Source organism: Tachysurus vachellii, chromosome 14 (genome assembly GCF_030014155.1).
Source record: "Tachysurus vachellii isolate PV-2020 chromosome 14, HZAU_Pvac_v1, whole genome shotgun sequence".
NCBI classification, from domain to species: Eukaryota; Metazoa; Chordata; class Actinopteri; order Siluriformes; family Bagridae; genus Tachysurus; species Tachysurus vachellii.
Window position 1 is genome coordinate 16,508,526 of NC_083473.1, and position 22,983 is coordinate 16,531,508.

General features: G+C 37.7%; 1 protein-coding gene across 3 annotated transcripts; it reads left to right on the top strand.

Annotated features, from left to right (window-relative positions):
• Positions 1-302: 302 nt before the first annotated feature.
• slc25a22a (solute carrier family 25 member 22a) lies at positions 303-21,699 on the top strand. 3 transcript variants are annotated; one of them, XM_060887485.1, is made up of 11 exons: positions 303-655; positions 8,997-9,145; positions 9,808-9,933; positions 10,014-10,069; positions 10,820-10,910; positions 11,933-11,990; positions 13,724-13,784; positions 15,376-15,523; positions 15,671-15,825; positions 16,694-16,769; positions 17,412-21,699. In XM_060887485.1, the coding sequence occupies exons 2-11, from the start codon at positions 9,126-9,128 to the stop codon at positions 17,563-17,565; spliced, it is 945 nt and encodes a 314-aa protein (XP_060743468.1). In that variant the 5' UTR covers positions 303-655; positions 8,997-9,125; the 3' UTR covers positions 17,566-21,699. The 3 variants fall into 3 exon arrangements, with proteins under 3 accessions (XP_060743468.1, XP_060743470.1, XP_060743469.1); XM_060887487.1 differs by lacking the exon at positions 303-655 and adding an exon at positions 5,675-5,843; XM_060887486.1 differs by lacking the exon at positions 303-655 and adding an exon at positions 8,050-8,127.
• Positions 21,700-22,983: the final 1,284 nt, after the last annotated feature.

A 22,983-nucleotide genomic window follows, 5' to 3' on the forward strand; every position in this document is an offset into this window, starting at 1 on the left:
AAAATCAGTAACTTTTCAAAATCAGTAATGTTCTGTGAGAATGTGTGGAGTGCGATGGTCGTGTGTCCATAAACATTTAGTGTATGAGTGTGATTGTTGTAATGTGACACATTAGGTTTGTGTAGGTGTAGGTTTGAATATGTCTATTTATTAATAAACACACACTGTGAAAAAGTCCTTCCCAAATCGTGAGCTGAACAGTATGTAAGTTTAGCAGTATCTGCCCTTGCGCACTGATTAGTGCTTAAGTATGCGGATTTGGACGTAGCCTCATCCATGCGTCCTAGTTATTGTTACCTCAAGGTCACACAGAGTGTACAGCAGGCCATGTCGTCATGGTGACGCAGGGCTCGTCGCCCCGCCCCTTCCACTCTGGCTGCAAAAACGGGGTCTAGCACAAGAGGGCGCAGATCTCTATACACTACTCTTCTCTTCGTGTCATCCCGGCACCGCATTCCTTTTAGCTCTCCCTTCTCCTCCTCAGCTTCTCCGGTCCTCCCCAGTCTCTTGTTTTGGGGGTTTGTTTGTCCTCCTCTTCTAGTTTTAGAGCCACTAGGTGACAACGAGCAGCTGATCAGCGCATCAGCAGGAGTGAAGGAGACGTGATTAGGGGCTTAAAAACATAACGGGACGCACGGGGACGCACGAGACTCCGGTATGTTCACGTTAAACCATTTATTAACGGTTTACCGTGTCATTTTTATGAGAGTGCAATGGTTAGGGATGCAATGCAGTTTTAATGAGAGTGTGATACAAAACCTATTTATCTGGAGGAGTAATGTGTGTGTGTGTGTGTGTGCGTGTGTGTGTGTGTTCTCGTTTCCCGTTATGTCTCGGTAGGTAGGATTCCCTAAAGCCTTACTGTTTGTTACAAGGGTTGGCATGGTCACATAGTGCTGTCATATTACTACACTGATGGTTATGATCTCTGTAAATAAATATCTTTATCTCATACATCTGTTATTTCATCTCTATTCGGCCTCTAGATCATCATCCGGTGATCCTTACATCGGTCCCGGTGTGTGCGCGTGTAATGCATGATCTCTTATTATAGCTCCTATAATAATAATAATAATAATAATAATAATAATAATAATAATAATAATCATATTCATAATAACATGTTAGTGATAAGTTAATGGTAAATGGGCTTCCCGCTGTACTGTCACATTCAGATAACTGTATAAACGTTTGAGATTGTATATGTGATCGTTGGAAAAAAAAACCTTTGCGCAAGAAGGAGCGACCTGTCGCGTGCCGTGCGCGCCGCCGACACGCTTTAGTGCGCGCTCCCGACTCAGGAGAAAACGTGACCCTTTTCGGCGGCCAGTGATCTAACGGTGCAGATACTCAGCAGCAGCAGGACTTAACACACAGGATCACTGTGTCCGTTTGAGGACTTTGCACTTTCAGTCGTGTCTTTCGATCATAAACCCTATTAGGAAGCTGACTACCCTTGACTAGGGCTATATACACCAATCAGACAGATAATAATATATCATTTTATTAAAGATTTTATGTTTCTAAGGATGTATCAGAGACATGGTGCACTGTGGATCAGGAAATAGTTATAGAGAGCAACAGAAATTACATTTTACTACATGACTAGGAGGTGTTTCTGATATATAAGTATATTAAAAAAAAACATTAAATTGTTCATAATTGTGGACAACGTATGTATCAAATAAAGGGTCAAAGATGTAAAAAACAAAATGTTTTTCTCTAATATTATTATTAACAACCAATGCATGTACGGGCATCTACAGAAGTATTTACAGAACAGTTACCTACTCTAAAAAACATTAGGTTTATAACAATAATAATATATACAACATATAATAATAACTAGGACTATGGTTCTGGTTGTTGACCCCTGGCTATAGTTTATTGATCATTACGGGGAACCATATAGCTACAAATTGTCTCTGTATCTCTGTCCCCCTTAGAGCCTGAGTTGTCATGGGTACCTGGACATGTTCAGTTTTTACCAATGGCACACTGAGGATTAAATTTAGGTTGTAGGTGTAAATGCAAACAACTTGTTATTTTGGGAATTCCTAAATGAGACACAATGTCTGTAGTCAACATAAGGAATAAAGTTGTTTTTACTTCTGGCCATGTTGCTGGGGTCAGAGGACATTGGCAAATAAACACAGTGCAGTTTTCATCTGAGATTAGGTTGAAGGCCATTTCCCTGTTTCCCAAACCAGTTTCAGGGGATGGACCGGGTGATGGGCAGGTCAGACATGGGGCTTTGGTTTGAGCCACATTCTTACTATAAGCCAAACAAAATGGGAAATCTACTTATTACTTGTTAAGCTGCTGATGCAACAGTCTACAGAATTAACAATGATGAGAATGGAACTCATGACAAAGCTTTATGTGTTTTTTTAATTAGGATTTAGAAATCTAGTAAAATGGGTTTTGTAACTGTATGAAAATGCAGTTGGAGACAAAAATGAGCACGTTAAGAATAATTTGAATTGGGATAGTGATGTCGATATACTGTGATTGACTCTGGAGTCTGATTTAGTGCCATTAAGACGAAAGACATCAGTCTTAAATAAAAAAAGCACCGTTAATGAATTTTTTTATTAAGAAAGAATTCGTAACTATTTACGTACCACAAGCCTGATCAATGATGGACATAAAAATTTGACACACATCTGTTAAAATGGCAGGATTTTGTCATGTGAAAAATTAAACCAAGATAAATCATGCCAGAACTTTTTCCCTCGTCAATGAGAAATTGCAGGATATTGATTTAAGTGTAATAAGTTATAACTTTAAAATATGAAACTCACAGACTAGCTTCAGTTATGATTCTCACAGGCTAGCTTCAAATATGAGACTCACACAATAGTTTAAAATATGAGATTCACAGGCTAGCTCAAACTTTGAAACTCACAGGCTAGCTTCAAAAATGAGACTCAGAGGGTAGTGTCAAATGTGATACTCACAGACTAGCTTGTAATATGAGAAATACCGGTATCCAAAATCCTAGATTCTACCGTTTGGAGATGCTTGAGTATTTGATTGAGCAGACAAAGCAGGGATGGGGATAGAGATAGAGGAAACCTTTTCTGGAGCTAATTCTCTGATGCCTCAGTAGTCCCACTTACACAGCCACTTTAAATAATCAGTACAAGGGACTGCAAATGCTTTTTGTCTCTTAGCCTCTGTCTTAGTTTCACTAATGTGGAGCCTAGCCCTCTGCAGCACACAGTCATTTAGTCAATAAGTGAGTTTTATCACTGATTAGCATTAGTTTGTCTTCCTACATTCAGTGTCTTCACGGAGTTTACATTCCCTCAAGCTTGAGTTGATTTGTTTTGAGGTGAGAATGAGGGAATTTGTTGCCAATACAATATCTCAGAGACATCTCTTAGAGTCAATGAAAAACATTGTGGTCCATTTCAATAGCTGACTCTCGTCTGTTCAACACATACAATGCACTGCATTTGTATAAAGGGTTGAGTGTGTAATTTTAAATGTGTTTGCTTTTTTGGTGTTTGTTTGTTTTTTATTGGACAAAGGATAAATCCATTAGCTAACGTACTAGGCAAGAAAAAGCTCCAGTTTGCTAGGCTAAAAGTGGTGGCTAATGTAATATAATAACGTACCTGCAGTGAGGGAGTTAAGTGCAGTAATATACAATAAGAGAAAGGAATGAGTTCATGATTATTGTCCTCTACTAAACAAGGATCATGTTTGCATTCCCGATGAAAGGTCAGTGAGGTTGTGTGCGATATTTTGGTTATGAGCTGTGCTGTTTAGTCCTCATATCATGTTCGATAAAGTTTTCGAGTCAGGAGAGCTTCTTTATTTTCCCTCTGTATGTGCAACTGTGAGGTGACTTTCTTACTGTGTAAAGCTGGAGATATATATCAGCTTAATGCTTGATCCTTTCAACATTCCAGCGTTTTCCTGTCCAAAATATCATATCACAATATAAATAAATCAAGGAATTGTTATATTTATCATGATATACAGGTTTTTATAAAGTTGACCATTACCTGTTAAATTGGGTGCGTTGATGCTGTTATTTAGTATATACAAAAATAAATGATCACTGAAATCCTCAAAGGATATGTGTAAAAACATAACACTTAACATTTTCCATTAACATTTAAAATTCACAATAGAAAACTTGATGTTATAATTTAATAAAATAAATCATTAAATTAAATAAATTAACCCTGAAAAGAGAAAAATTCAAATCTGTAAATAAAAGCTTTTGACATTTTACAATGTCAAGATTCAGATAGTAGAAAACTTTACATCTTCCTCCAGGAATTGTAATATATTATCAATTATATATAAAAGTTATCAAGCTACCCAAGTGAACAAAAGGAGCAGAATCAATTTGTGGAATTTATTAAAGACACACAAATAGACAATCCAAAAAAGGCAGACAAAATCAGAGAGAGAAAATCAAAACTAACCAGCAAACTATCCAAAAACACAATCGAACAGAGAAACAAAACAGAACACAAGGTCGATAGACAGTAAATCAATGACAGAGAAAGAACAAAGACTCGGAAATGCAGCTGACTGACAGATCGCGTGGATTCTAGCATGCAAGTGGATAAAATGTCTGATAGACAGGAAGTAGATGGAGAAACTGGAAATAATCAATACTCTGGTGATGGTTCTTTCTGGCTAGAGGGTGGGTGAGTCGCAGTTGTAGCTGTTGCACTAGGACTAAAGATTAAAGGCTACGTAGCATGCATGTCACAGTTCTTCTGTGAAAAATCCCCAAACTAGCTGAATTTTGGGATCACTAAGATGAATTATGTGTATTGTTATGAAAACAACAAAAAAGTTGTAGGAGTTGTGGGTGAAACGTGGCTACTATCTATTAATTTATATACCGTATCCTTTGACCATAACATTTTTGCATAAAATTTGTTTGTTATATTTGTTAAAACTAATATAAACCATTGAGATTGCAAGTCATATCATGCTTCAACTTTGGAATCTGGACCTTATTCAGTAACAGGAAGCTGTGAGGATGTAACTGTTGTAAGTCACTTAACAGACGTGTGGTTAGCTTAGCACCACATGACTTCTTCAATTTTATAGTTATTAGCAGTTTGTGGAGTGAAGTGTGTAGTGACTTACATACCAGACAATAAAAACGGCCAAAACAATAAACAAACAAACAAACATATACATGTGTTTATAGACGATAGGATAATATAACCTGTCAGTCACAGTAGAGATGTAATAAAACAAAATACCTCGAAGCTCTCAATACTCATGACCATGCCATGTTGGAAATCTTTACCTCTGACTGTCTACCATCATTGACCAATCACATTCAAGAATTTATTAGCACTTTGGTATGGATCCAGGATCATACAGGACTTTTTAAGCAGTTGTGAATAAATTGCTATTTCATAAATCAAAGCATGTGATATGTAATGTATAATATATCAGTAATATGATTATGGGAATGAACAGTTTGAGCTAAAATCTGCAATCAGGTGATTATCTGATCCTTGTAGCAAGTCACAAAGAGCAAATACTTTGGGAAGGTGCATGGGAAAAGAGGACTTGATATTCAAAGTCCAGAAAAGTTTCTTCACTGTTTCAAAGTTCAATGTGCACTAATAAACTGTAGTGCGCGCACACACACACACACACACACACACACACACCTTTCTCATTACAAGGTTTATTCCATTCTAAAGTTGCAACCTGGGTTATTTTCGCATTTGCTTATCTGTTTCTTTTTCAAGCAGACCCAAGTTTTAGTAATCTTTCTTTATAGGTGTGGTGTTGATGAGTGAGTTAATTTAAGTGGGTTTTTCTTTCTGCGATTGCTGAAATGATTTCTGGTAGGCCTCATATATTTGTTATATACAGTGTTTGTCTTTTTTCCTGAGTAGGCGCTCTGAAATTTCACCCTACACACACACACACACACACACACACATACACACAAAGATACAAACACACTCACTTATGATCAGCAAAGACTGCATTGCGTAAAGTTTTACCTGTGACGTTTGTGCTGCGCTCTGCTTACTTGCCAACACTGACCTTATTTTCATGTGAACAGTCAGGTTGTGTGTGAGTGAGCTGCTAATCGTTAGCTCTTCATTTATTACTGGTTATTTATGTCCTCTTAAATCCTCTTAAGACTGGAATTGTAACGTAGAAAGTATTGTAAAAGACTTTTACTTTTGTGAGATGAATATTTCTGTATTTTAACAGCAAACTCTTTTAACTCTGTATTATTAACAGATTATGATTAATCATGTACTGTTGAATTCTGCGGTCAGAATTCTGCAGAACTCATGGCAGATATGGCACAATACTATCAATCTATGTACTGACAGATAACAGTCTATCTGTCTATCTAGAACAAATGATTTACAGACTCTTCATGGATTAGAAAGCTGTAATAGGTTAAGCATGAAGGTAGCCACTGAATTGTTCTTACAGTTATGTGTTGCAGTACGATCTTGTATGTTTGGTCAAGTGTGACTGCGGAGAGTGTAAAGCATGGAGGGAGAATGCACTACTGAATGAACACTACTGCACAAGGACGGAAATATAAGAGAAAAGCAAAGTGTGGGTCAAAGAACAATAACAAGAGGAAGAGTTCAAGAGAGGAGGAGAAAGAGTGTGACTAGAGTCAGCATATTACCCTCTTAGGACATCTGCTTTGTAGAGAACAGGGAGTAATGAAGTGGATGAGAGAGAGAGAGAGAGAAAGAGAGAGAGAGAGAGAGAGAGAGAGAGAGAGAGAGAGAGAGAGAGAGAGAGAGAGAGAGAGAGAGAGAGAGAGAGAGAGAGAGAGAGAGAGAGAGAAAGAGAGAGAGAGAGAGAGAGAGAGAGAGAGATTAGAGATTAGAGAGAGATTAATCTATATGTTTCTTGTGGCCTGATTTGAACTCTGACACTGGACCAGACAGACAAACAGAAATACATTGATTGTATAAGAAGTGCTGACCATGAGGAATGGAAAAGGGCTTGGAAAGAAATAGAAATATCACTTGACATAACTGGTAACAGAAAAGCTGGAGGCGGTGAAAGTTTGTACAGTGTGTGTGTGTGTGTGGGGCTGTGGAGTGGGTGGTGGTGGGGTGGAGATGGGGAGTACAATGATTGGTTGTAGGGAGAGGTGGAGAGACTGCCAGAGTAAAACACGCTCCAAAACCTTAGTTTCACATCTGGTCAGCATCAGAGCAAGATATTTATGTTTTTCTCTGTCAAGTAAACCTTTTACTGGACACTCAACTACACTGTGGGACACTTTTTTTTTGGAGTGACACAAATTTTTGGAGTCTTACAGGATAAAGCATCTGAATGTTACAAATGAAAACTTTAGAATCTTCCAGATTTAAACTTTGTGTCAGGTTTTAGAGTCAAAGGTGGATGCAACGTCCTAACAATGCAATCAAAGACGTGAAAACGAGGACCAAGGGAGTTACGAAACAAAGAACATAGAGACAAAGAGCGATACAGTTATACACACAACTACCAGAATGTAATGGCTTGACTAAAGGTGCATTTTATAATACAACCAGTTCACCTGCTGGTAGATCTGAAATAATCTGTTAGATAGGGAAAATGCAGCCATGTAAAAGGATATTTGAATCAAATTGCAGTGTTTAGTTGTACAATAGGAATCTCCAATTGAATTGAATTCATTTGGATTGGTGAAAATAAGAGCATGTAAACTAGCTAATGAGATGCTGAAATACAGGAATTTATATAGTGGTACTAATTCAAGGTAAAATGAGAAACATGTGAGAATGCTTGAGATGTAAGATCCTTGGGGCTTAAGAATAGTGACACTTTGGTATCTTATGCAATAAATCTTACAGAATAAAACTTCATTTTACAGAATAAATCTGTGGTATTTTAAAAATCGTTCAAATTGTATGAATAAAACAAATGTTACAAAACAAATCTCAGTAAACCTACAGTCAAAATTTTTGTAATTCTCAGATTCTATCATTGCTTGTACGTCGTCTTTTTTTCCTTACTTAGCTGCTTGTTCACTTGTCCAGCCTTTTACACTGACAGGCCGCATGTGTTTTCAGGCCGCATGGGTTTTCTTGGTCTTCACAAGAATGAAATACAGGATGTGTGGTGTCGATCTAATCGAAGGTCAGGACATGTGAATGCAGGCTAACCTTTTTTCAAGAAAGTTTAAAAACACAATGTGCTTATTAAGTAAAGTTTATGGTACATTTATTTTAGTGTTTTAGGTCCATAGCTTTGTTGTCAGCTTGTAGTTTCAACTTCTACTTTGTTTAGACTCTAGCATTTAACATTTAATTAAAATTTTGAGTCTGAAAAGAGGCTTTGACCCAGAGAGAGAAAGTCAATGATCACTAACATGTGTCTCATAGACACTCAGGACTAATGTCTGAATGTCTGAATAAGATATAGAGGACATTTGGCTCAGTTACTTAGTGTTAATATTGCCAGTATTCTAAAAGATTATATTAATATTTTGTGTAAGATAAGCTTTTCTGTTAAAAATAGTTTTTATTGCCTTTGAGTACATTGTAGTTATGCAATCCTCCAGAGATCAGAATGCTCTCCAGTAAAAGACAATAGCTAAAATCACTGTTCTAGTTAGGTATGCTATATATGTGTGTGTGTGAGTGTGTGCGCGTGTGTGTGTTTGTGTGAGTGGGGGTGTGTGTGCGTGCGTGCGTGCATGCGTGAGGGAGTGTGTGTGTGTGTGTGTGGGTTGGTGGGTGTGCGTGTGTGTGCTTGGGTGAGTGTGTGTGTGTGTGTGTGTATGTTGGATTGTACATTTGGTGAGTTTATGGAACTATTCAGTACATCCATTACACTTTAGCAGCCAGAGAGAGAGTGAGAGAGAGAGGGAGAGAGTGAGAGAGAGTGAAATAGAGTGAGAGAGAGAGGGAGAGAGAGAGGTAAACTGTTTTAGCAATGAGGTAGTAGCTAAGAATACTGTGTTCTTGCTAAGTCTAAACTTCTATCTCTGGTTGCGTATCTCTTAGGTACCCTTGGTCACAGTGAATGTGTGCACTGAAACCCTACAAACTCTACATAAGATAACCAAAGGACATACAAACCGATACTAAAAAAACCCTCTCTAACACATAATAAAGAGGTGTGGGCTGACATAAATGGCTAACAAACAGATCAGGTAAGCACGACTCTCATCTTTCAGATATCAGATATCCATCATATAGGTCTTTTATGCTGGATTTCATTTGATACAGTCCGCTTCCTTCAAATTTATGTGACTAGTGCTTTTAACAATTGACAGTGAAACAAAGCAGCTTTATAGATATTTATATAAATTGAAGATAAAAATGTATAAATGTATACATTTAAATTTAATGAGCAAGCTAGAGGTGATGGTTATGGCTAGTAAAACAACCCTGAGGAAGAAAACTTGTAAATGCATGCTCATTTTCATTGCAGGCTGTCATTGGAAAGTGTGATTAGAAATGTCCCTTCTATAACTGTATACTATATGCTCAATATTATGTAACCAAAACGTCACTGATTGAGACTTGAGTGCAAATCTTTTTGTTGCAATTGCAGTCCTAAGCCATCTTCATGTTTTCTGAGTGGCACCATCTACAGTACACTAATCTCATGTATCTTTACACTGTCTATGTGTGTCCTTCCTCAGCATCAGCAGGTGGTCTTTTTTCTTGCTTGTATCTACAGTATGTAATTTTGTTGTTGTGTCCATGGACTCTCATTCTCACCTCTTTCATTAGACCTTTCTTGCTCTTATCACAACTATTAATAATACCTTGTGTTCTGTCTCTCTTCATGATTAATTCCTTCTACCAGTTTGCCTGCCAAGTTAATAAATGGGGGTATCGCCGGCCTGATTGGTGTCACCTGTGTGTTTCCCATCGACTTGGCCAAGACCCGCTTACAGAACCAGCAGAATGGCTCTCGCCTCTACACCAGCATGTACGTACTGTATGGACAGTGTCACACAGAATGAACAAGTGTCTTTCTCCGTTCCCTAATATTTTCTAATATTTGTACAGGTCAGACTGCCTTATCAAAACCATTCGCTCAGAAGGATACTTTGGAATGTACAGAGGTGTGTGTTTAAACTCTCAAGTTTATTGTCATGTTCATGTAAATATATAGTGATCCATTTAAACAATGTAAACGTCTCAATCAAATTTGCCAAATTACCATCAGAAATGGAAGGGGACCTGTACACAGCATTTGGTGTCTATTTGGTGGACAACACGACAGCTCAAATGTGTCTGATGCCCTCTATTGGCTCGACTGAATGCAGCACGTTTCACGTTTCTTGTCATTACAAGGGCATAAATGGAGCTCTAATTCTTTTTCACCAACAAATAGAATTTGTCAGTTACTGTAATCAATGTATGCAGATATAAAGTGACATATTTGGAGATGTTGGACATTTAGTACATTTAGTATTGATGTAATCTAGCAAGTAAAAAATAGTGATTATATGTAAACAAAGTAAAAATTGTATGCACTCCAAAAGTGTCATAGTTGAGAGTGTTGCATAAACAGTACAATGTCACAGTGTGATATCAGGAGTCCCAAAGAACCTGGCATGGTTTGAGCACCATTTTGAAATAGTGTGCTAGTGGACATTAAGCAAGAGATGAATCTATATAGATAAATTTACAGTTTACAGGTCTTGCTTAATTCCCACCCTCTGGTTATGTCTCCTGTATCATCTAACTGCTTCATCTGCTCATGCAACATCAAGGAGTTGTGTAACACACTTGGCTGAAAGTGCAACCCAGATTGATTATGAACCCTTATGACTTAGACTAAAAACATTTTTCCTCTGTGGTTTGTTCAGGTGCCGCTGTGAACTTAACTCTTGTTACTCCGGAGAAAGCCATAAAGTTGGCTGCCAATGATTTCTTTAGGCACCACCTTTCCAAGGACGGGTGAGACACACACATACACTCACACACACGCATGCACGCACGCACACCCGCACTCAAAGCAACGCACGCACTCACGCACGCACACAGACACACACACAAACACACACATTAGCCATCTTGGGTGCAGTTGCACAAATGCATGCATGCAAAGAAAGCCAGAAGTACAGAGTCAACCTTCATGCACACAAGCATGCCATTATTGTAGATGCCTGCACTGTAGAACATCTGGAATCACTTGTTTATAAAGAATGGTGTAGTATTATACAGTCTGGGCTGCTATTGTATATCCAACATTAATATTAAATGCAGGCTCTTCTCCAACACTACCCAAAAGTCTCTGTGTTCAAATGACAGACCTCTCGACCTTCACCGGCCAAGTCGCAAGCTGGAACATATCTCCATAGTGACCAGAAATGGGGCCAGTAAATTATTGACATGACACAATGTGAATTATTAATTCAGGACTGCATGTGTGTGTGTGTGTGTGTGTGTGTGTGGGTGGGTGTAAGTGCGTGTTGGTGTGTGTGGTCTACACATTTCATGTACCAATTTGTGTGTTTGAGCCAATGAGTTGTGTTTAATTTAAACACAATATATATATATAATTATTTATACAATTTAAATATGAGATTGTAAAGTTTGCATACAGAAAATCACAAAATGAATCATTTCAAAGAATTTTTTCCATTTCTATAACATTAGCAATCCAAAATAGTTTGTTTGTTATATTTCCTCTATAATCTAAATAGTGTTGTGACACTTCCATAGTGAGTGCACTTTATACAACACCATATATCCAGTTCATAAGAAATAATTTAAACATTTGATCGAATTCATAATATAAATAAACAATTTTTATTTTTATTTATAAACTTAAAAACTGTTGGACCAAAATATATAAAGATATTTTGATATAACCAGAAATTGACCACATGGTCGTGCTGGAATTTCTAAAAAATTTCTAAAAAAAATTCTAATTCTCTGTCCCATTCACATGCTTATTCATCTGCTGTGTGTTTCAGCCAGAGGCTCACACTGCTTAGAGAAATGCTGGCAGGCTGTGGTGCAGGTACATGTCAGGTCAGTTCTCTCTCTCTCTCTCTCTCTCTCTCTCTCTCTCACACACACACACACAAACACACACACACACGCTTTCTGTTATTCATTTATTTTAAGATTCCTGTGCATCAAATATTTTTACCCTCTCTTTTTACCCTTTACCATGTTTGTAGTATTGTTTACACATTAAATTAAGTATTAAAATACTACCGAATCTTTATTATGAACAGCTGTACACCTACTCATTCTTGCAATTGTCTTATCAGACACTCGTGTAGCAGTAGTGCAGTACATACAATTATACAGAAACACCCTGTTAGCTTCAGATAATGTTCACATGGATGGGGAAAATGAGTCATTTGGTTTGAGTATTTCAAAAACTCTTGATCTCCTGGGATTTTCACACACAACAATGTCTAGTGTTTACACAAAATGGTAAAAAAATAAATAAATAAAAAACGCCCAGTAAGTGCCAGTTGTGTGAACAGAAATGCATTGTTGATGAGAGAGAACAACAGAGAATGGACCGAGCTGATAAGAAGTCTACAGTAACTCAGATACAATGGTGGTGAGCAGAAAAGTATCTCAGAATACACAACATATCAAACATTGAGGTGGATGAGCTACAACGGTGGAAGATCACGTCAGGTTACTCTTTCTGTTCCAAAGCTGAGGCTCTAGTGGACACAGACCCACCAAAACTGGACAGGTGAAGAAGAAAAAACACAGCCTGGTCTGATGAATCTGGATTTCTGCTGAGACATACAGATGATATGGTCAGAATTTGGCCCTAGCAGCATGAATCCATCCTTAACCTGCCTTGTGTCTACAGTCCAGGCTGATGAAGGTGGTCATATGGTGTTTTCTTGGCACACTTTGGGCTGTTAATACACTCGATCCTCACTATTTGAGTATTGTTGCTAATCATCTGCATCCCTCCATGACCACAATTTACCATCTTCTAACGGTAACTTCCAGCATGATAATTCACCATGTCAAACAAATCCACCTATCCACCCCTGAGTGTACAGGGGGAGAATTGAGAGGAGAGCAACAGTCCTTAGTTTAAAACAGTCTTTCATAATATAATCCTACTTAGCATTAAACTAGCGTCCAAGTGTAGCTTCTTTTTGTGCATAAAACTGGCCCTTTTCCTGTTACGTGTCACATTAATCACGGACCAGGCACATATCCAATTAAAGCACCTTGTGATTAGCATGTTTGCTTTTTATGGCCTTCTGAACTGACTAGATAAACCAACATGTCCCTTGTGAAAGAGCTGCTCAGGAAAGTGTAATGGTCTTAATTACAGCTGGCTGACTCTGCTAAGTGTGTTTACATGTTAATCCCATGGCAACCACATCCTGTCATCTCCGAAGGTGAAAATGAGCCTTATGTACCCCGTTAGGGGATTAGTGATCAACCTTTATACTGCATGCTTTGTGTATGTGTGGAGAGCGTGATCATTGTCATATTGGTCATGCATTACTTCACTCCAGAACATTCTGATTAAATATTAGCTTTTGAATATTAACAGCTAATTATCACCAAGTATCGCCTGTTTCTTCTTCTGCTGTTTACTTCACAGGCAGCATCTCATGTCAGTAATGTTTCATGACTATCCAGGACACACATTTATTTATTTTATTGTCAGATTTCATTCTGTCCAGATAAAAAAGGTGTATGTTTTCATTTTTCATTTATTGGAATTGTCCATTTGTCATTGTATTTATCTTTCTTTGTGTGGCTTGCAGGTCATTGTTACAACACCTATGGAGATGCTGAAAATCCAGCTGCAAGATGCAGGAAGAATTGGTGAGAAAAAAAATGGACTCTTGTTCATCTGTCCTTCAAGCTAAAAATAGATCTAAGAGGCGGGGATGATGTTTATACAAGAATCAGAGGCTACAATGGGCACATGCTCGCTGAAACTGGACAGCTGGAAATTGGAAAAACATCACCTTTTTTTAATCTTCAGCTGCCACGTTTGTGTGAGCTTGTGCCCACTGGAACTTCTGCCATTGTGGCCTGTCCACCTTGATATTTATGTTCTGGGATGCTTTTCTGCTTACCATGAAAAGTGTAAAAAGTGGATATTTGAGTTGCTGAGCTGATGTTTGATGTGAACGAAAGCACTTGTACCTGAATGATTATGCATTGTGCTGCTGCCACATGATTGGTGCAGGCCTTCTATTACAGTGTGCATGTGTGTGTGTATGTATGTGTGTGTGTGTGTGTGTGTGTGTGTGTGTGTGAGATAAGGAAAGATGTAGGCATCTACAATCACACAGAATAAGTGAATTCAAGAGGAAAGAAAAAAGAAAGAAAACAGTGCACAAGATGTTATATCTGTATTTATATCTGATTATTATCTGTATTTTAAATGTTATATTTTACATTGTTTATGTTCCTGATAAGTCCCAAATAATTATTAAACTGTGGTTGAAATATAATTCAAGTATTTATTTAATCATATTGATTCTCTCAGACCAGAGATAATATAATTACCACACACCATCTAAAAAAACCATCTGCAGACTTAAATTTAGCCCCAGATTTACTCAGATGCACCATTGGTGAATAAGGTGGTGGAAAAAGATGAAAGAAAGGAAGGAGATTATAAACACTGCCCTCATGTGGCTAGATGTTTAACAGAGAAAAGTTTTGCAGTGAAGAGTATAATTCTAATAAATGTATGTAATATGGCAGAGATGGTTGGATTTCTGGTGCTGATGTTATTAACAATATCACAATGGATACAACAAATCTATAAAAAAGCTTTCCAGACTCGACTCCTCATTTCATTTCTGAATCCATTTTCTTTTTCATTCTGTATTGTTAACACAATTACACATCAAATTCTTTTTATTATTATTTCTTATTTCTTCTTATTCATATTCATATTTATTTTCATTTCCATTTTTTATTTAGATCATTTATATTCACAGACTAAGGAGGACTAGGCCGGGTTTATATTTTATTGCAACTTATATACAGTGTACTGTATGTGACTAATAAAATGTAAAAAAATGAATTGTGGTTCTGGTGAAACATCAACCTGCAAATGCTGCTGCTTTCTCTGGTTAGTGTATTAAATGCATTAGCTGAATCAGGTGAGTTTGGAACATTAAAAACATCAAATGTTGTAGGTTGGTAGTACTTCAGAACCAGAACCAAGAAACACATGAGAAATAACATGTTATTAGCAGTAGTAGGCGTTTATATATTAACAATTTATGTGTCAGAACAGAAAAACATCACAATGGAGCTGCTCTCTGCTAATATACTAATATACTATAATAAATACTAACATAATTTCAGTCAGCACTAGATTTGGTCATTCTGATATCTCTCTCTCTCTCTCTCTGTGTGTGTGTGTGTGTGTGTGTGTGTGTGTGTTTTATAGCTGCTCAGAGGAAACTGATGCCAGAAGCCGTGTCTCCAGGTGGCCCTGTTGAGGTGAAGAGTCCAACTGCTATGCAGCTCACACGAGAGTTACTGAGGGAAAAAGGCATTGCTGGACTCTACAAAGGGCTAGGAGCCACTCTGCTCAGGTATACACACACACACACACACACACACACACTCAAAGCATAGTAATACATAATCTTTATTCATTTGCAAACTTGGTTATGTAAAGGTTCTTCCTCTGTTTGTTTCTGATTCTCTCTCTCTCTCTCTCTCTCTCTCTCTCTCCACAGGGATGTCCCTTTCTCGATAATCTACTTTCCTCTGTTTGCTAATCTAAATAACTTTGGGAAGAAAGGAGAGGAGGGTCCTGCTCCCTTCTACGTCTCCTTTATATCGGGCTGCATCGCTGGCAGTACAGCTGCTGTGGCTGTCAACCCTGTAGATGGTGAGTGCCAGAGAGTGAGATTCAGAACTCAGCCCCCTGGGAGAGGAAAAAAAAAGCTTGCCTTTGGCAGATACACTAAATCTACACAATCCCTATGATTTTTTTGCTTTGTTTTTTCTTTGGGTATATGGAACGTTTTATGCAACGTCACAGTCTTCCTTTCAAAACATTTCAAAACAGAGGCAGTTTTTCCTTTGCATAAATCCTCTTTGGAAAGCTAGCACTGTTAACCATCCATTGAATTCTTGAGCATAAGACAGGACAGGTCTCCAGGAGAGAAGGATGCACAAGGTTGACATTTAGGCTGAAGCAGCAGCCAGGAACACAATTACAGCCAACAAACAACACACACACATTGCATGAATTGTTTGTGTGTCCATCCTGTATAACCCAAGATTCTCAGAGAGTTAAACACTGTAGATCCTTTCTATGTAATTCTTTTAAAAGAATTCTGGCACTTTCTGATTAAACCGGCTTTATATAGAAATCTTAACTATATTACTGTAAACATAAAAGACTGAGCCTGTATAGATTTGCTAATGCGTGATGTATCCTGGACTATACCATTCCATCAGCAATGAATTTTGTGACTAACTTATCAGACATTTTCAATCAATATAAACAAATGAATAATATTCTCTCTCTGATGTGAGTCTAATCTAAAATAAGACAAGACTCTGCTGGCTTTCAGTGTGAGACTTGTGTTTTTCCCTGTGTTGATAACCTTACACAGAATTTTTTCACACGAGCAGCCTAGAAACCCCCCAAAATCGTTTGCAACTTCATTTATAAATGTGTAACACCTAAACACACAACACTGTACTGTGTGTGTGTGTGTGTGTGTGTGTGTGTTTTGTTTGTGTTACAGTGATAAAAACCAGACTGCAGTCACTAACACGTGGTAGTCAGGAGGACACATACAGTGGGGTGACTGACTGCATCAGGTGATTTAAATCTCTCTTTGTTCTCATTGGCTACTGACTGTGACCTCATCAACACATTTTTGTTTTCAGGTGAAGGTCAGAATTAGTTCTGTAATCTGTAAATATCTGTTATCTGACAATATTTCAGCTGCCAGTATTTAAACTCACATGGGATCCATTTCAGCATTGTCAACATTTTGCATAAGTGGTTGCTTCTTGATTGTATCCACGGTGTTCAGCGTTTTTGCCACGTACTTGCACATGGATCGAGGAAACGATGTTGCCCATCTGGGGGCTTTGAGAACTTTAGCTTTAGATCTACACAATTATTCAAAAAAGTTTTAAAATGCTGAAACCAATTTAATTTTTATTTATAGATGAGAATCTTCTACAAAAACCACTACAGTAGGACACAGTGCAATCTCATCTGTGTTACAGAGCAATAAATGTGATAATAATAATAATAATAATAATAATAATAATACATTTAATTATGCTCACTTATGGGATTAAATAGTGTCTAGCTATGATTTTCTTTGACCATCTCTGGGTGGCTGTTACCATAGTAACTTGCTTCACTATTACCAGGCACGGGTTCTCTGATTGTTCACGTATCAGGTTTATGTTAACATCACAACTTCTCCACTGTCGTTTCCACTACAGGAAGATTCTGCATAACGAAGGTCCCGCTGCCTTCCTGAAAGGTGCATACTGCCGTGCTCTTGTCATTGCGCCGCTCTTCGGGATCGCTCAGGTTGTCTACTTCCTGGGTGTTGGTGAATTCATCCTCAGCTTTTTACCTAAGCGGAACAATTAACTGATTGGTTCTGCATTCCCATCTACACTGTACCAGTTAAGACCTCTTCTCCTCCTGCCTCCAAATCAACTCCTCGTGTTGACTGGAGGTGGCTTAATTTCTGTCGGTTTATTTTATCATTATGTAATTTTACTGGAATGTATGTTTCATTTTTGGATGAATGTGACAATCAAATGGTGATGAGAAGATATTTGTTTTTTTTCCGAAGCAATTTTGCCAAATTCCCTGAGAGGGCCTGTTAGTCCTCAGTCGAAGCACAGGACATGAATTTCTTAATTCAACATGCCATATTTGTTGGTTAAATGTTAATGGTAAACCACATGAAATCTCAACGAAAATTTTAATCCTGTTTAGGATTTTAAAAAATTAAACGATTTTTATTACAGGGGAAAAAACTACACTTTAATGCATGTCATGAGCTTCGGGTAGATTAATTGCTTCTCATTACAATATGAATTCTCAAAAGCCTAGAATGTGTATTTTTGGCCTTGAATGACCTTGAGACATTATTTGTGTTTATACGAATATCTAGAGTAAACACACACAGAGAGACAGACAGACACACACACACACATGCTCATGCACACACTGATGTTGAGCTTTGAGTCTGATGATAGCAGCGTACACAGCACAGATGACTCATATCAGCTCGGGCCGTCTAACACTACAGCTTTCCGTCTGTGGAGAGATTACGCACTACGTCACATAGAGTACTGTTTGAATAAACTGAATGCACACTACGGCAGCGTCGTTAAGAGCTAAAAGTAGAAGTTTCCACTTTGACTTGTTGGTTGTAATCCTCTTCCGCTTACCGGATCCCCTCTGGCTAGAACTAGCCCTGGCACTAAGAACCATGACAAAAAAGAATTCATTTGTCACGCGTGTGTGTGTATTCTCAGACTTCTTACATACACTGAGAGCAACTTTAATGCATTACAGCCCCCAAATCAAGGCTGATTATAGTTTTCCGAGGCATTTCACCTAGCACTCCCCGCGAAAGCACAAACATTGCCTATGTGTAATCACAGATCCTGCTTGTATTGGCAGCAGCCTTGCTCTTATGAGCTTGTGTTTAAAGTCTTATTACAGCTGCTAGTGAGCTTTCGAATAAAAGGAGAATGTCAGGTAAAAGGTGCTGCATGCTGAGCCATCCTTTTTTTTTTTTTTTTTTTTAATAAACAGCAACAGGCTGTTCTTTGTAGTTTTAGTTATTGCAAGCATAATTAGATTACATCTAATTGAATCGCATTTTACTGCTCCTACACTACAGGGTTTTGATGCTGTAAGTCTATTCTAGCATCATCTTTACATTTGTTACCCTGCAAACCAGATCTGATACATTAGATAATTATATTTTTTGAGTTGGTACCGGCATGCGGGTGAAACGTCTAATAGTGCAGTGTCAAGTAATCCTTAGATAAATATGTATTTGGACTATGGGACATTTTTCACCTGACATTTGGACAAATTGCAATGCAAATATAATTTATAAGCAGATATAAGCTCTTAAAACTGACAAATGACTAAAGCATTTCTCATACAAGACCATTTTAAATGCAGCATCCAATGCTGTTATTTTAGGGATGGCCTTTATTTGATTTAATTTCATTTTTTTTTCAATCAGTAAGAGATTGATGATGTAATTATATCATTAATGTAATTTTTTTTCCTCATGTCTCACCCCAATACATTGCGTGCACGTGGTGAGTTGTGGCCTCTTATTGGCTAGCGAGAGATGAAGGTGACTTTGAAGAGTGATAGCTAATCATATGATGTCTTTTCAATGCTGTGTAGTGAAAGGGCAAAAGCACATGCTGAGTGATGTTTTAAAAAAGATTCTGTCTTATCTGCTGGGAGTGAAATGATATTTATCAAGAAAAGTCCTTACTATACTATATATATATATATATTTGTATTTGTTGATTGTCTGTATTGATGGTTTCATGAATATGTGCAGATTATAGTTTTGCTTTTTGTTTTTGTTATGTAGGCTTATTTTGCACACTTCCCTTCCGCTTCCCTCCTCCGCATGCTCTCTTTTACACTTTTACATTTTTTTAACAGCACTTGAATCCCGGAGCATTAGGACCCGAAAAGTTGCCGCACGAGAAATTTACATTAACTTATACGAACTGCCACAGTTGCTGCATATCTTAGTGTCCAGATGAAGTTCAGAATCTCCAAACAGAACGAGTTCTGCTGTAGGCTTGAATAAGTGCTGATGAATAAGAGTCGAATACACTGCACAGCACTTAGTCTGAGATAAGTCAAGTATATATGCAACGATGAGCATTTATAGTCAGAATCGAGGTCTCCAAGCTTTTTCGTGATGCTCTCCTGCACAAAGAGAGCCTGTTTTATGACTGCCAAACAAACCCTAACCAAATCCCTACTGAAAAGACTTATGCTCTCGAGGCCTGCTGCCAGCCTACCTCTCTGGAGATTAGCTGTATAGAATTAGGATGCGTGCTACAGGAAAAAGCCATTTAAGCTGAGGTCTTTACTGCGGTGAATTGGAACTGGGAAGCAGAAATCTTTTTATGGATATCTGTTTCTGATCCTGGTTTACTGCCTGATGGTATTGCTGAACCCTTTAGTCCAGAATAGTTAGTTATTTAATACCACAATGCAGTTATTTATTTGCATTTTGGATATTTGGATATTTGCATATTTGCATAAAGTTTAGACAGCTGCAAAGACACCAAAAGATTGTTTACATGGTTCTCCTTCTTTATTTGATCACGCTGTGTCATCTTTTTCTTTGCTGTCTGTGTTTTACACATTTTATTTGAACGTGTTCAGTGTTCAGTCTCACTTTTAAGGATTGGTGAATCTTTCTCAGTGACACTCTGACCTTGCTCTCCATGTTTGCCTTGTGCTTCTTCTTCTCCTTCTTTTTTTCCAGCTGGGATTTATTTCTCGTTTTTCTGCACATTCCAAATGCTCTTTTGTGATATTCGATTATTTACATAACTGTGATTATTATTTCTGTTAATTAATTTGTGTTTCAATTTTTAATGTCATGTGATTACTGGTGTTTTTAATTCCTGATTTCAAAAAGAGATTATTTTAATCTCTGTAGCTGTAATTGTGACAATGTCTGATTTATCAGTTGTGAACTGATTGTGAACTGAAACTTAATAGTATATTCTGTGGGGTTGTGTGTGGCAGGTGTGGTGTGTATAGTGTGTGCGTTTAAGTGTGCGTGTATGTGACTCACTTATTGTGATGTGAAATTTATCTTTTATATCCTATATAATTTATATTCTTACTTTCCCTCACTGACTCCCAACATTCTGTCCTACATTCCCTTTGTCCTGAATGGAGAGGTATAAGAGAGACACACCAAAATATTTATTTATAAACACAAAGAAGCTAAAAAGCACAAAGATTGATCAGGCACAAGCTCTACACTTGCGAACACACACACACACACACACACACACACACACACACACACACACACACACATAACCTCTTGTTAAGGAGTTCTCTACTGTACACTAAATTTAAGATCCTCTGATGTAGGGTGTATAATGAATACCTAAATTACTGTAGTGTGATATAATTTATATTGAATTTGTGCTTTTTTTAAATAGTTGCACATTCCTATAATCTATAAATGATGTATTATTCGATCCATAACATATTTTAAACCCTATAACAAAACCAGAGAATATACCTTTGAATATTATGACCAATATTGAAGATTCCCATTTACTAGTTTAGATGTTATTTCCCTAAGATTTGAATACATATGATGTGAGTATAAGTAATATGAATAGACTATATAATAACCAGCTTATATGCAATAAAAACAAAAATAAAAATGAGACACTATAAACAGGAGGACTACCCTGTCAGATCTCTGCAGCTTTACAATGTAATGCAGCTTTTGTGGATTCTGTTAGCGGCTGTAGAAGCAGCACATCTAACTCCTAACACCTTGTTGTCTTCTTTCACAAGGAATAGTGCAATTAAACACTTTAAACACACAGCACTCTTTCTCTACTTGATGGGGAAATTGTTTCAAAGCAAAGGAAATAATTGCTGTTTTCAATGCACAACATGGATTGACAATGTGTTGCATTCCTGTGTCAGAGATGGTTGTTCAATAAAATGGTTTTGTCATGAGTTTCTTGTCTGCTTTCTTTTTTAAACCCAGTGAGCTTCTTGGTCAAGAGACTGACAAGAGACTTTTACACAAAACAGCTTAAACTTAAACGTACACACAGTCAAGGTCATGGCGTGTGCCTGAACAGTGCACTTTGCTCCACTAGGAGGCGCTCCAGGATGATAGAATGTTACAACTATATCACTGCCATATTGGATTGTTCCCATGCCTTTTAGTACACCAAAAGATTAACTTTTATTGGTCTGAAGCGGTTACATCACCAGTTTTAAACCATACGAATAAACAACTATTAGGAACTGATAAACAAACGGTACATTGTATCTAGAACTGGAAGTCAATACCAAAAAGAATAGACTCCTTAATTACAGGCATTTGGGAATCGAGAGTCGATTCCAAAAGTTTGAGCTCAATTCCGCACAGTGACAAGACACACTGTCACATATCAGTGTCAATCACACAATGATTATAGTAACCTGATAGAGGCCAAGTAATCACTTTGTATGGTTAATCACAATGATGTATGAAGTGTTTGCTGGAACCTTAAAGGTAGGGTCTCCGATTTTTGAAAGCCAATGTTGACATATAAAATCACCAAAACAAACACGCCCCTAACCCAAATAGGTCCCACCCCTGTATTGATAGCTCCGCCCACACATACATACGTAACCCAGGCAACTAATGGAAAGAAATGTGTCTTTATCATAGCTAAAGGAAAGAACAATACGATTGCAGATAAACAAACAAGCAAAAATCACACACAAGCATAATCATGCAAAGGACGGCATATATTAGCTCTGTGTAACAAAGCAAAACCAACGTTACTCACCTATCGAGAAGGAAAAAGCGCCTCGGCGTCTTAAGTAAAGTTGGCGCATATTCACACATTAGAGTTTCCCGAGTCAATAACTCCTGAGCTAAACGCTGTTACTACACAAAACGTGGTTGTAGCTGTCTCTCTACATTACTACGATAGAAAAGAGGTGTTAATTGTGTAGTAACAGCGTTTAGCTCAGGAGTTATTGACTCAGGAAACTCCAATCTGTGAATATGCGCCATCTTCCTGCTCCTTCAGTTCTCTCCAGCGCTGGAAAGCTGATCCTATATTAACACGTCCTACTTCTTGCCTTATCGTAAGCCTTTCTTCGCTTTCTTTCTTTGTTTTTTATCCTCCATGTCAATGTTAAAACCGCTTTCTGCTGATGTCACACATGCGCACTGAACACTCTCTCCGCCGCATATTGACAAGACCCGCCCCTTTCTGCTCATTGGCTACACGTTTGTTT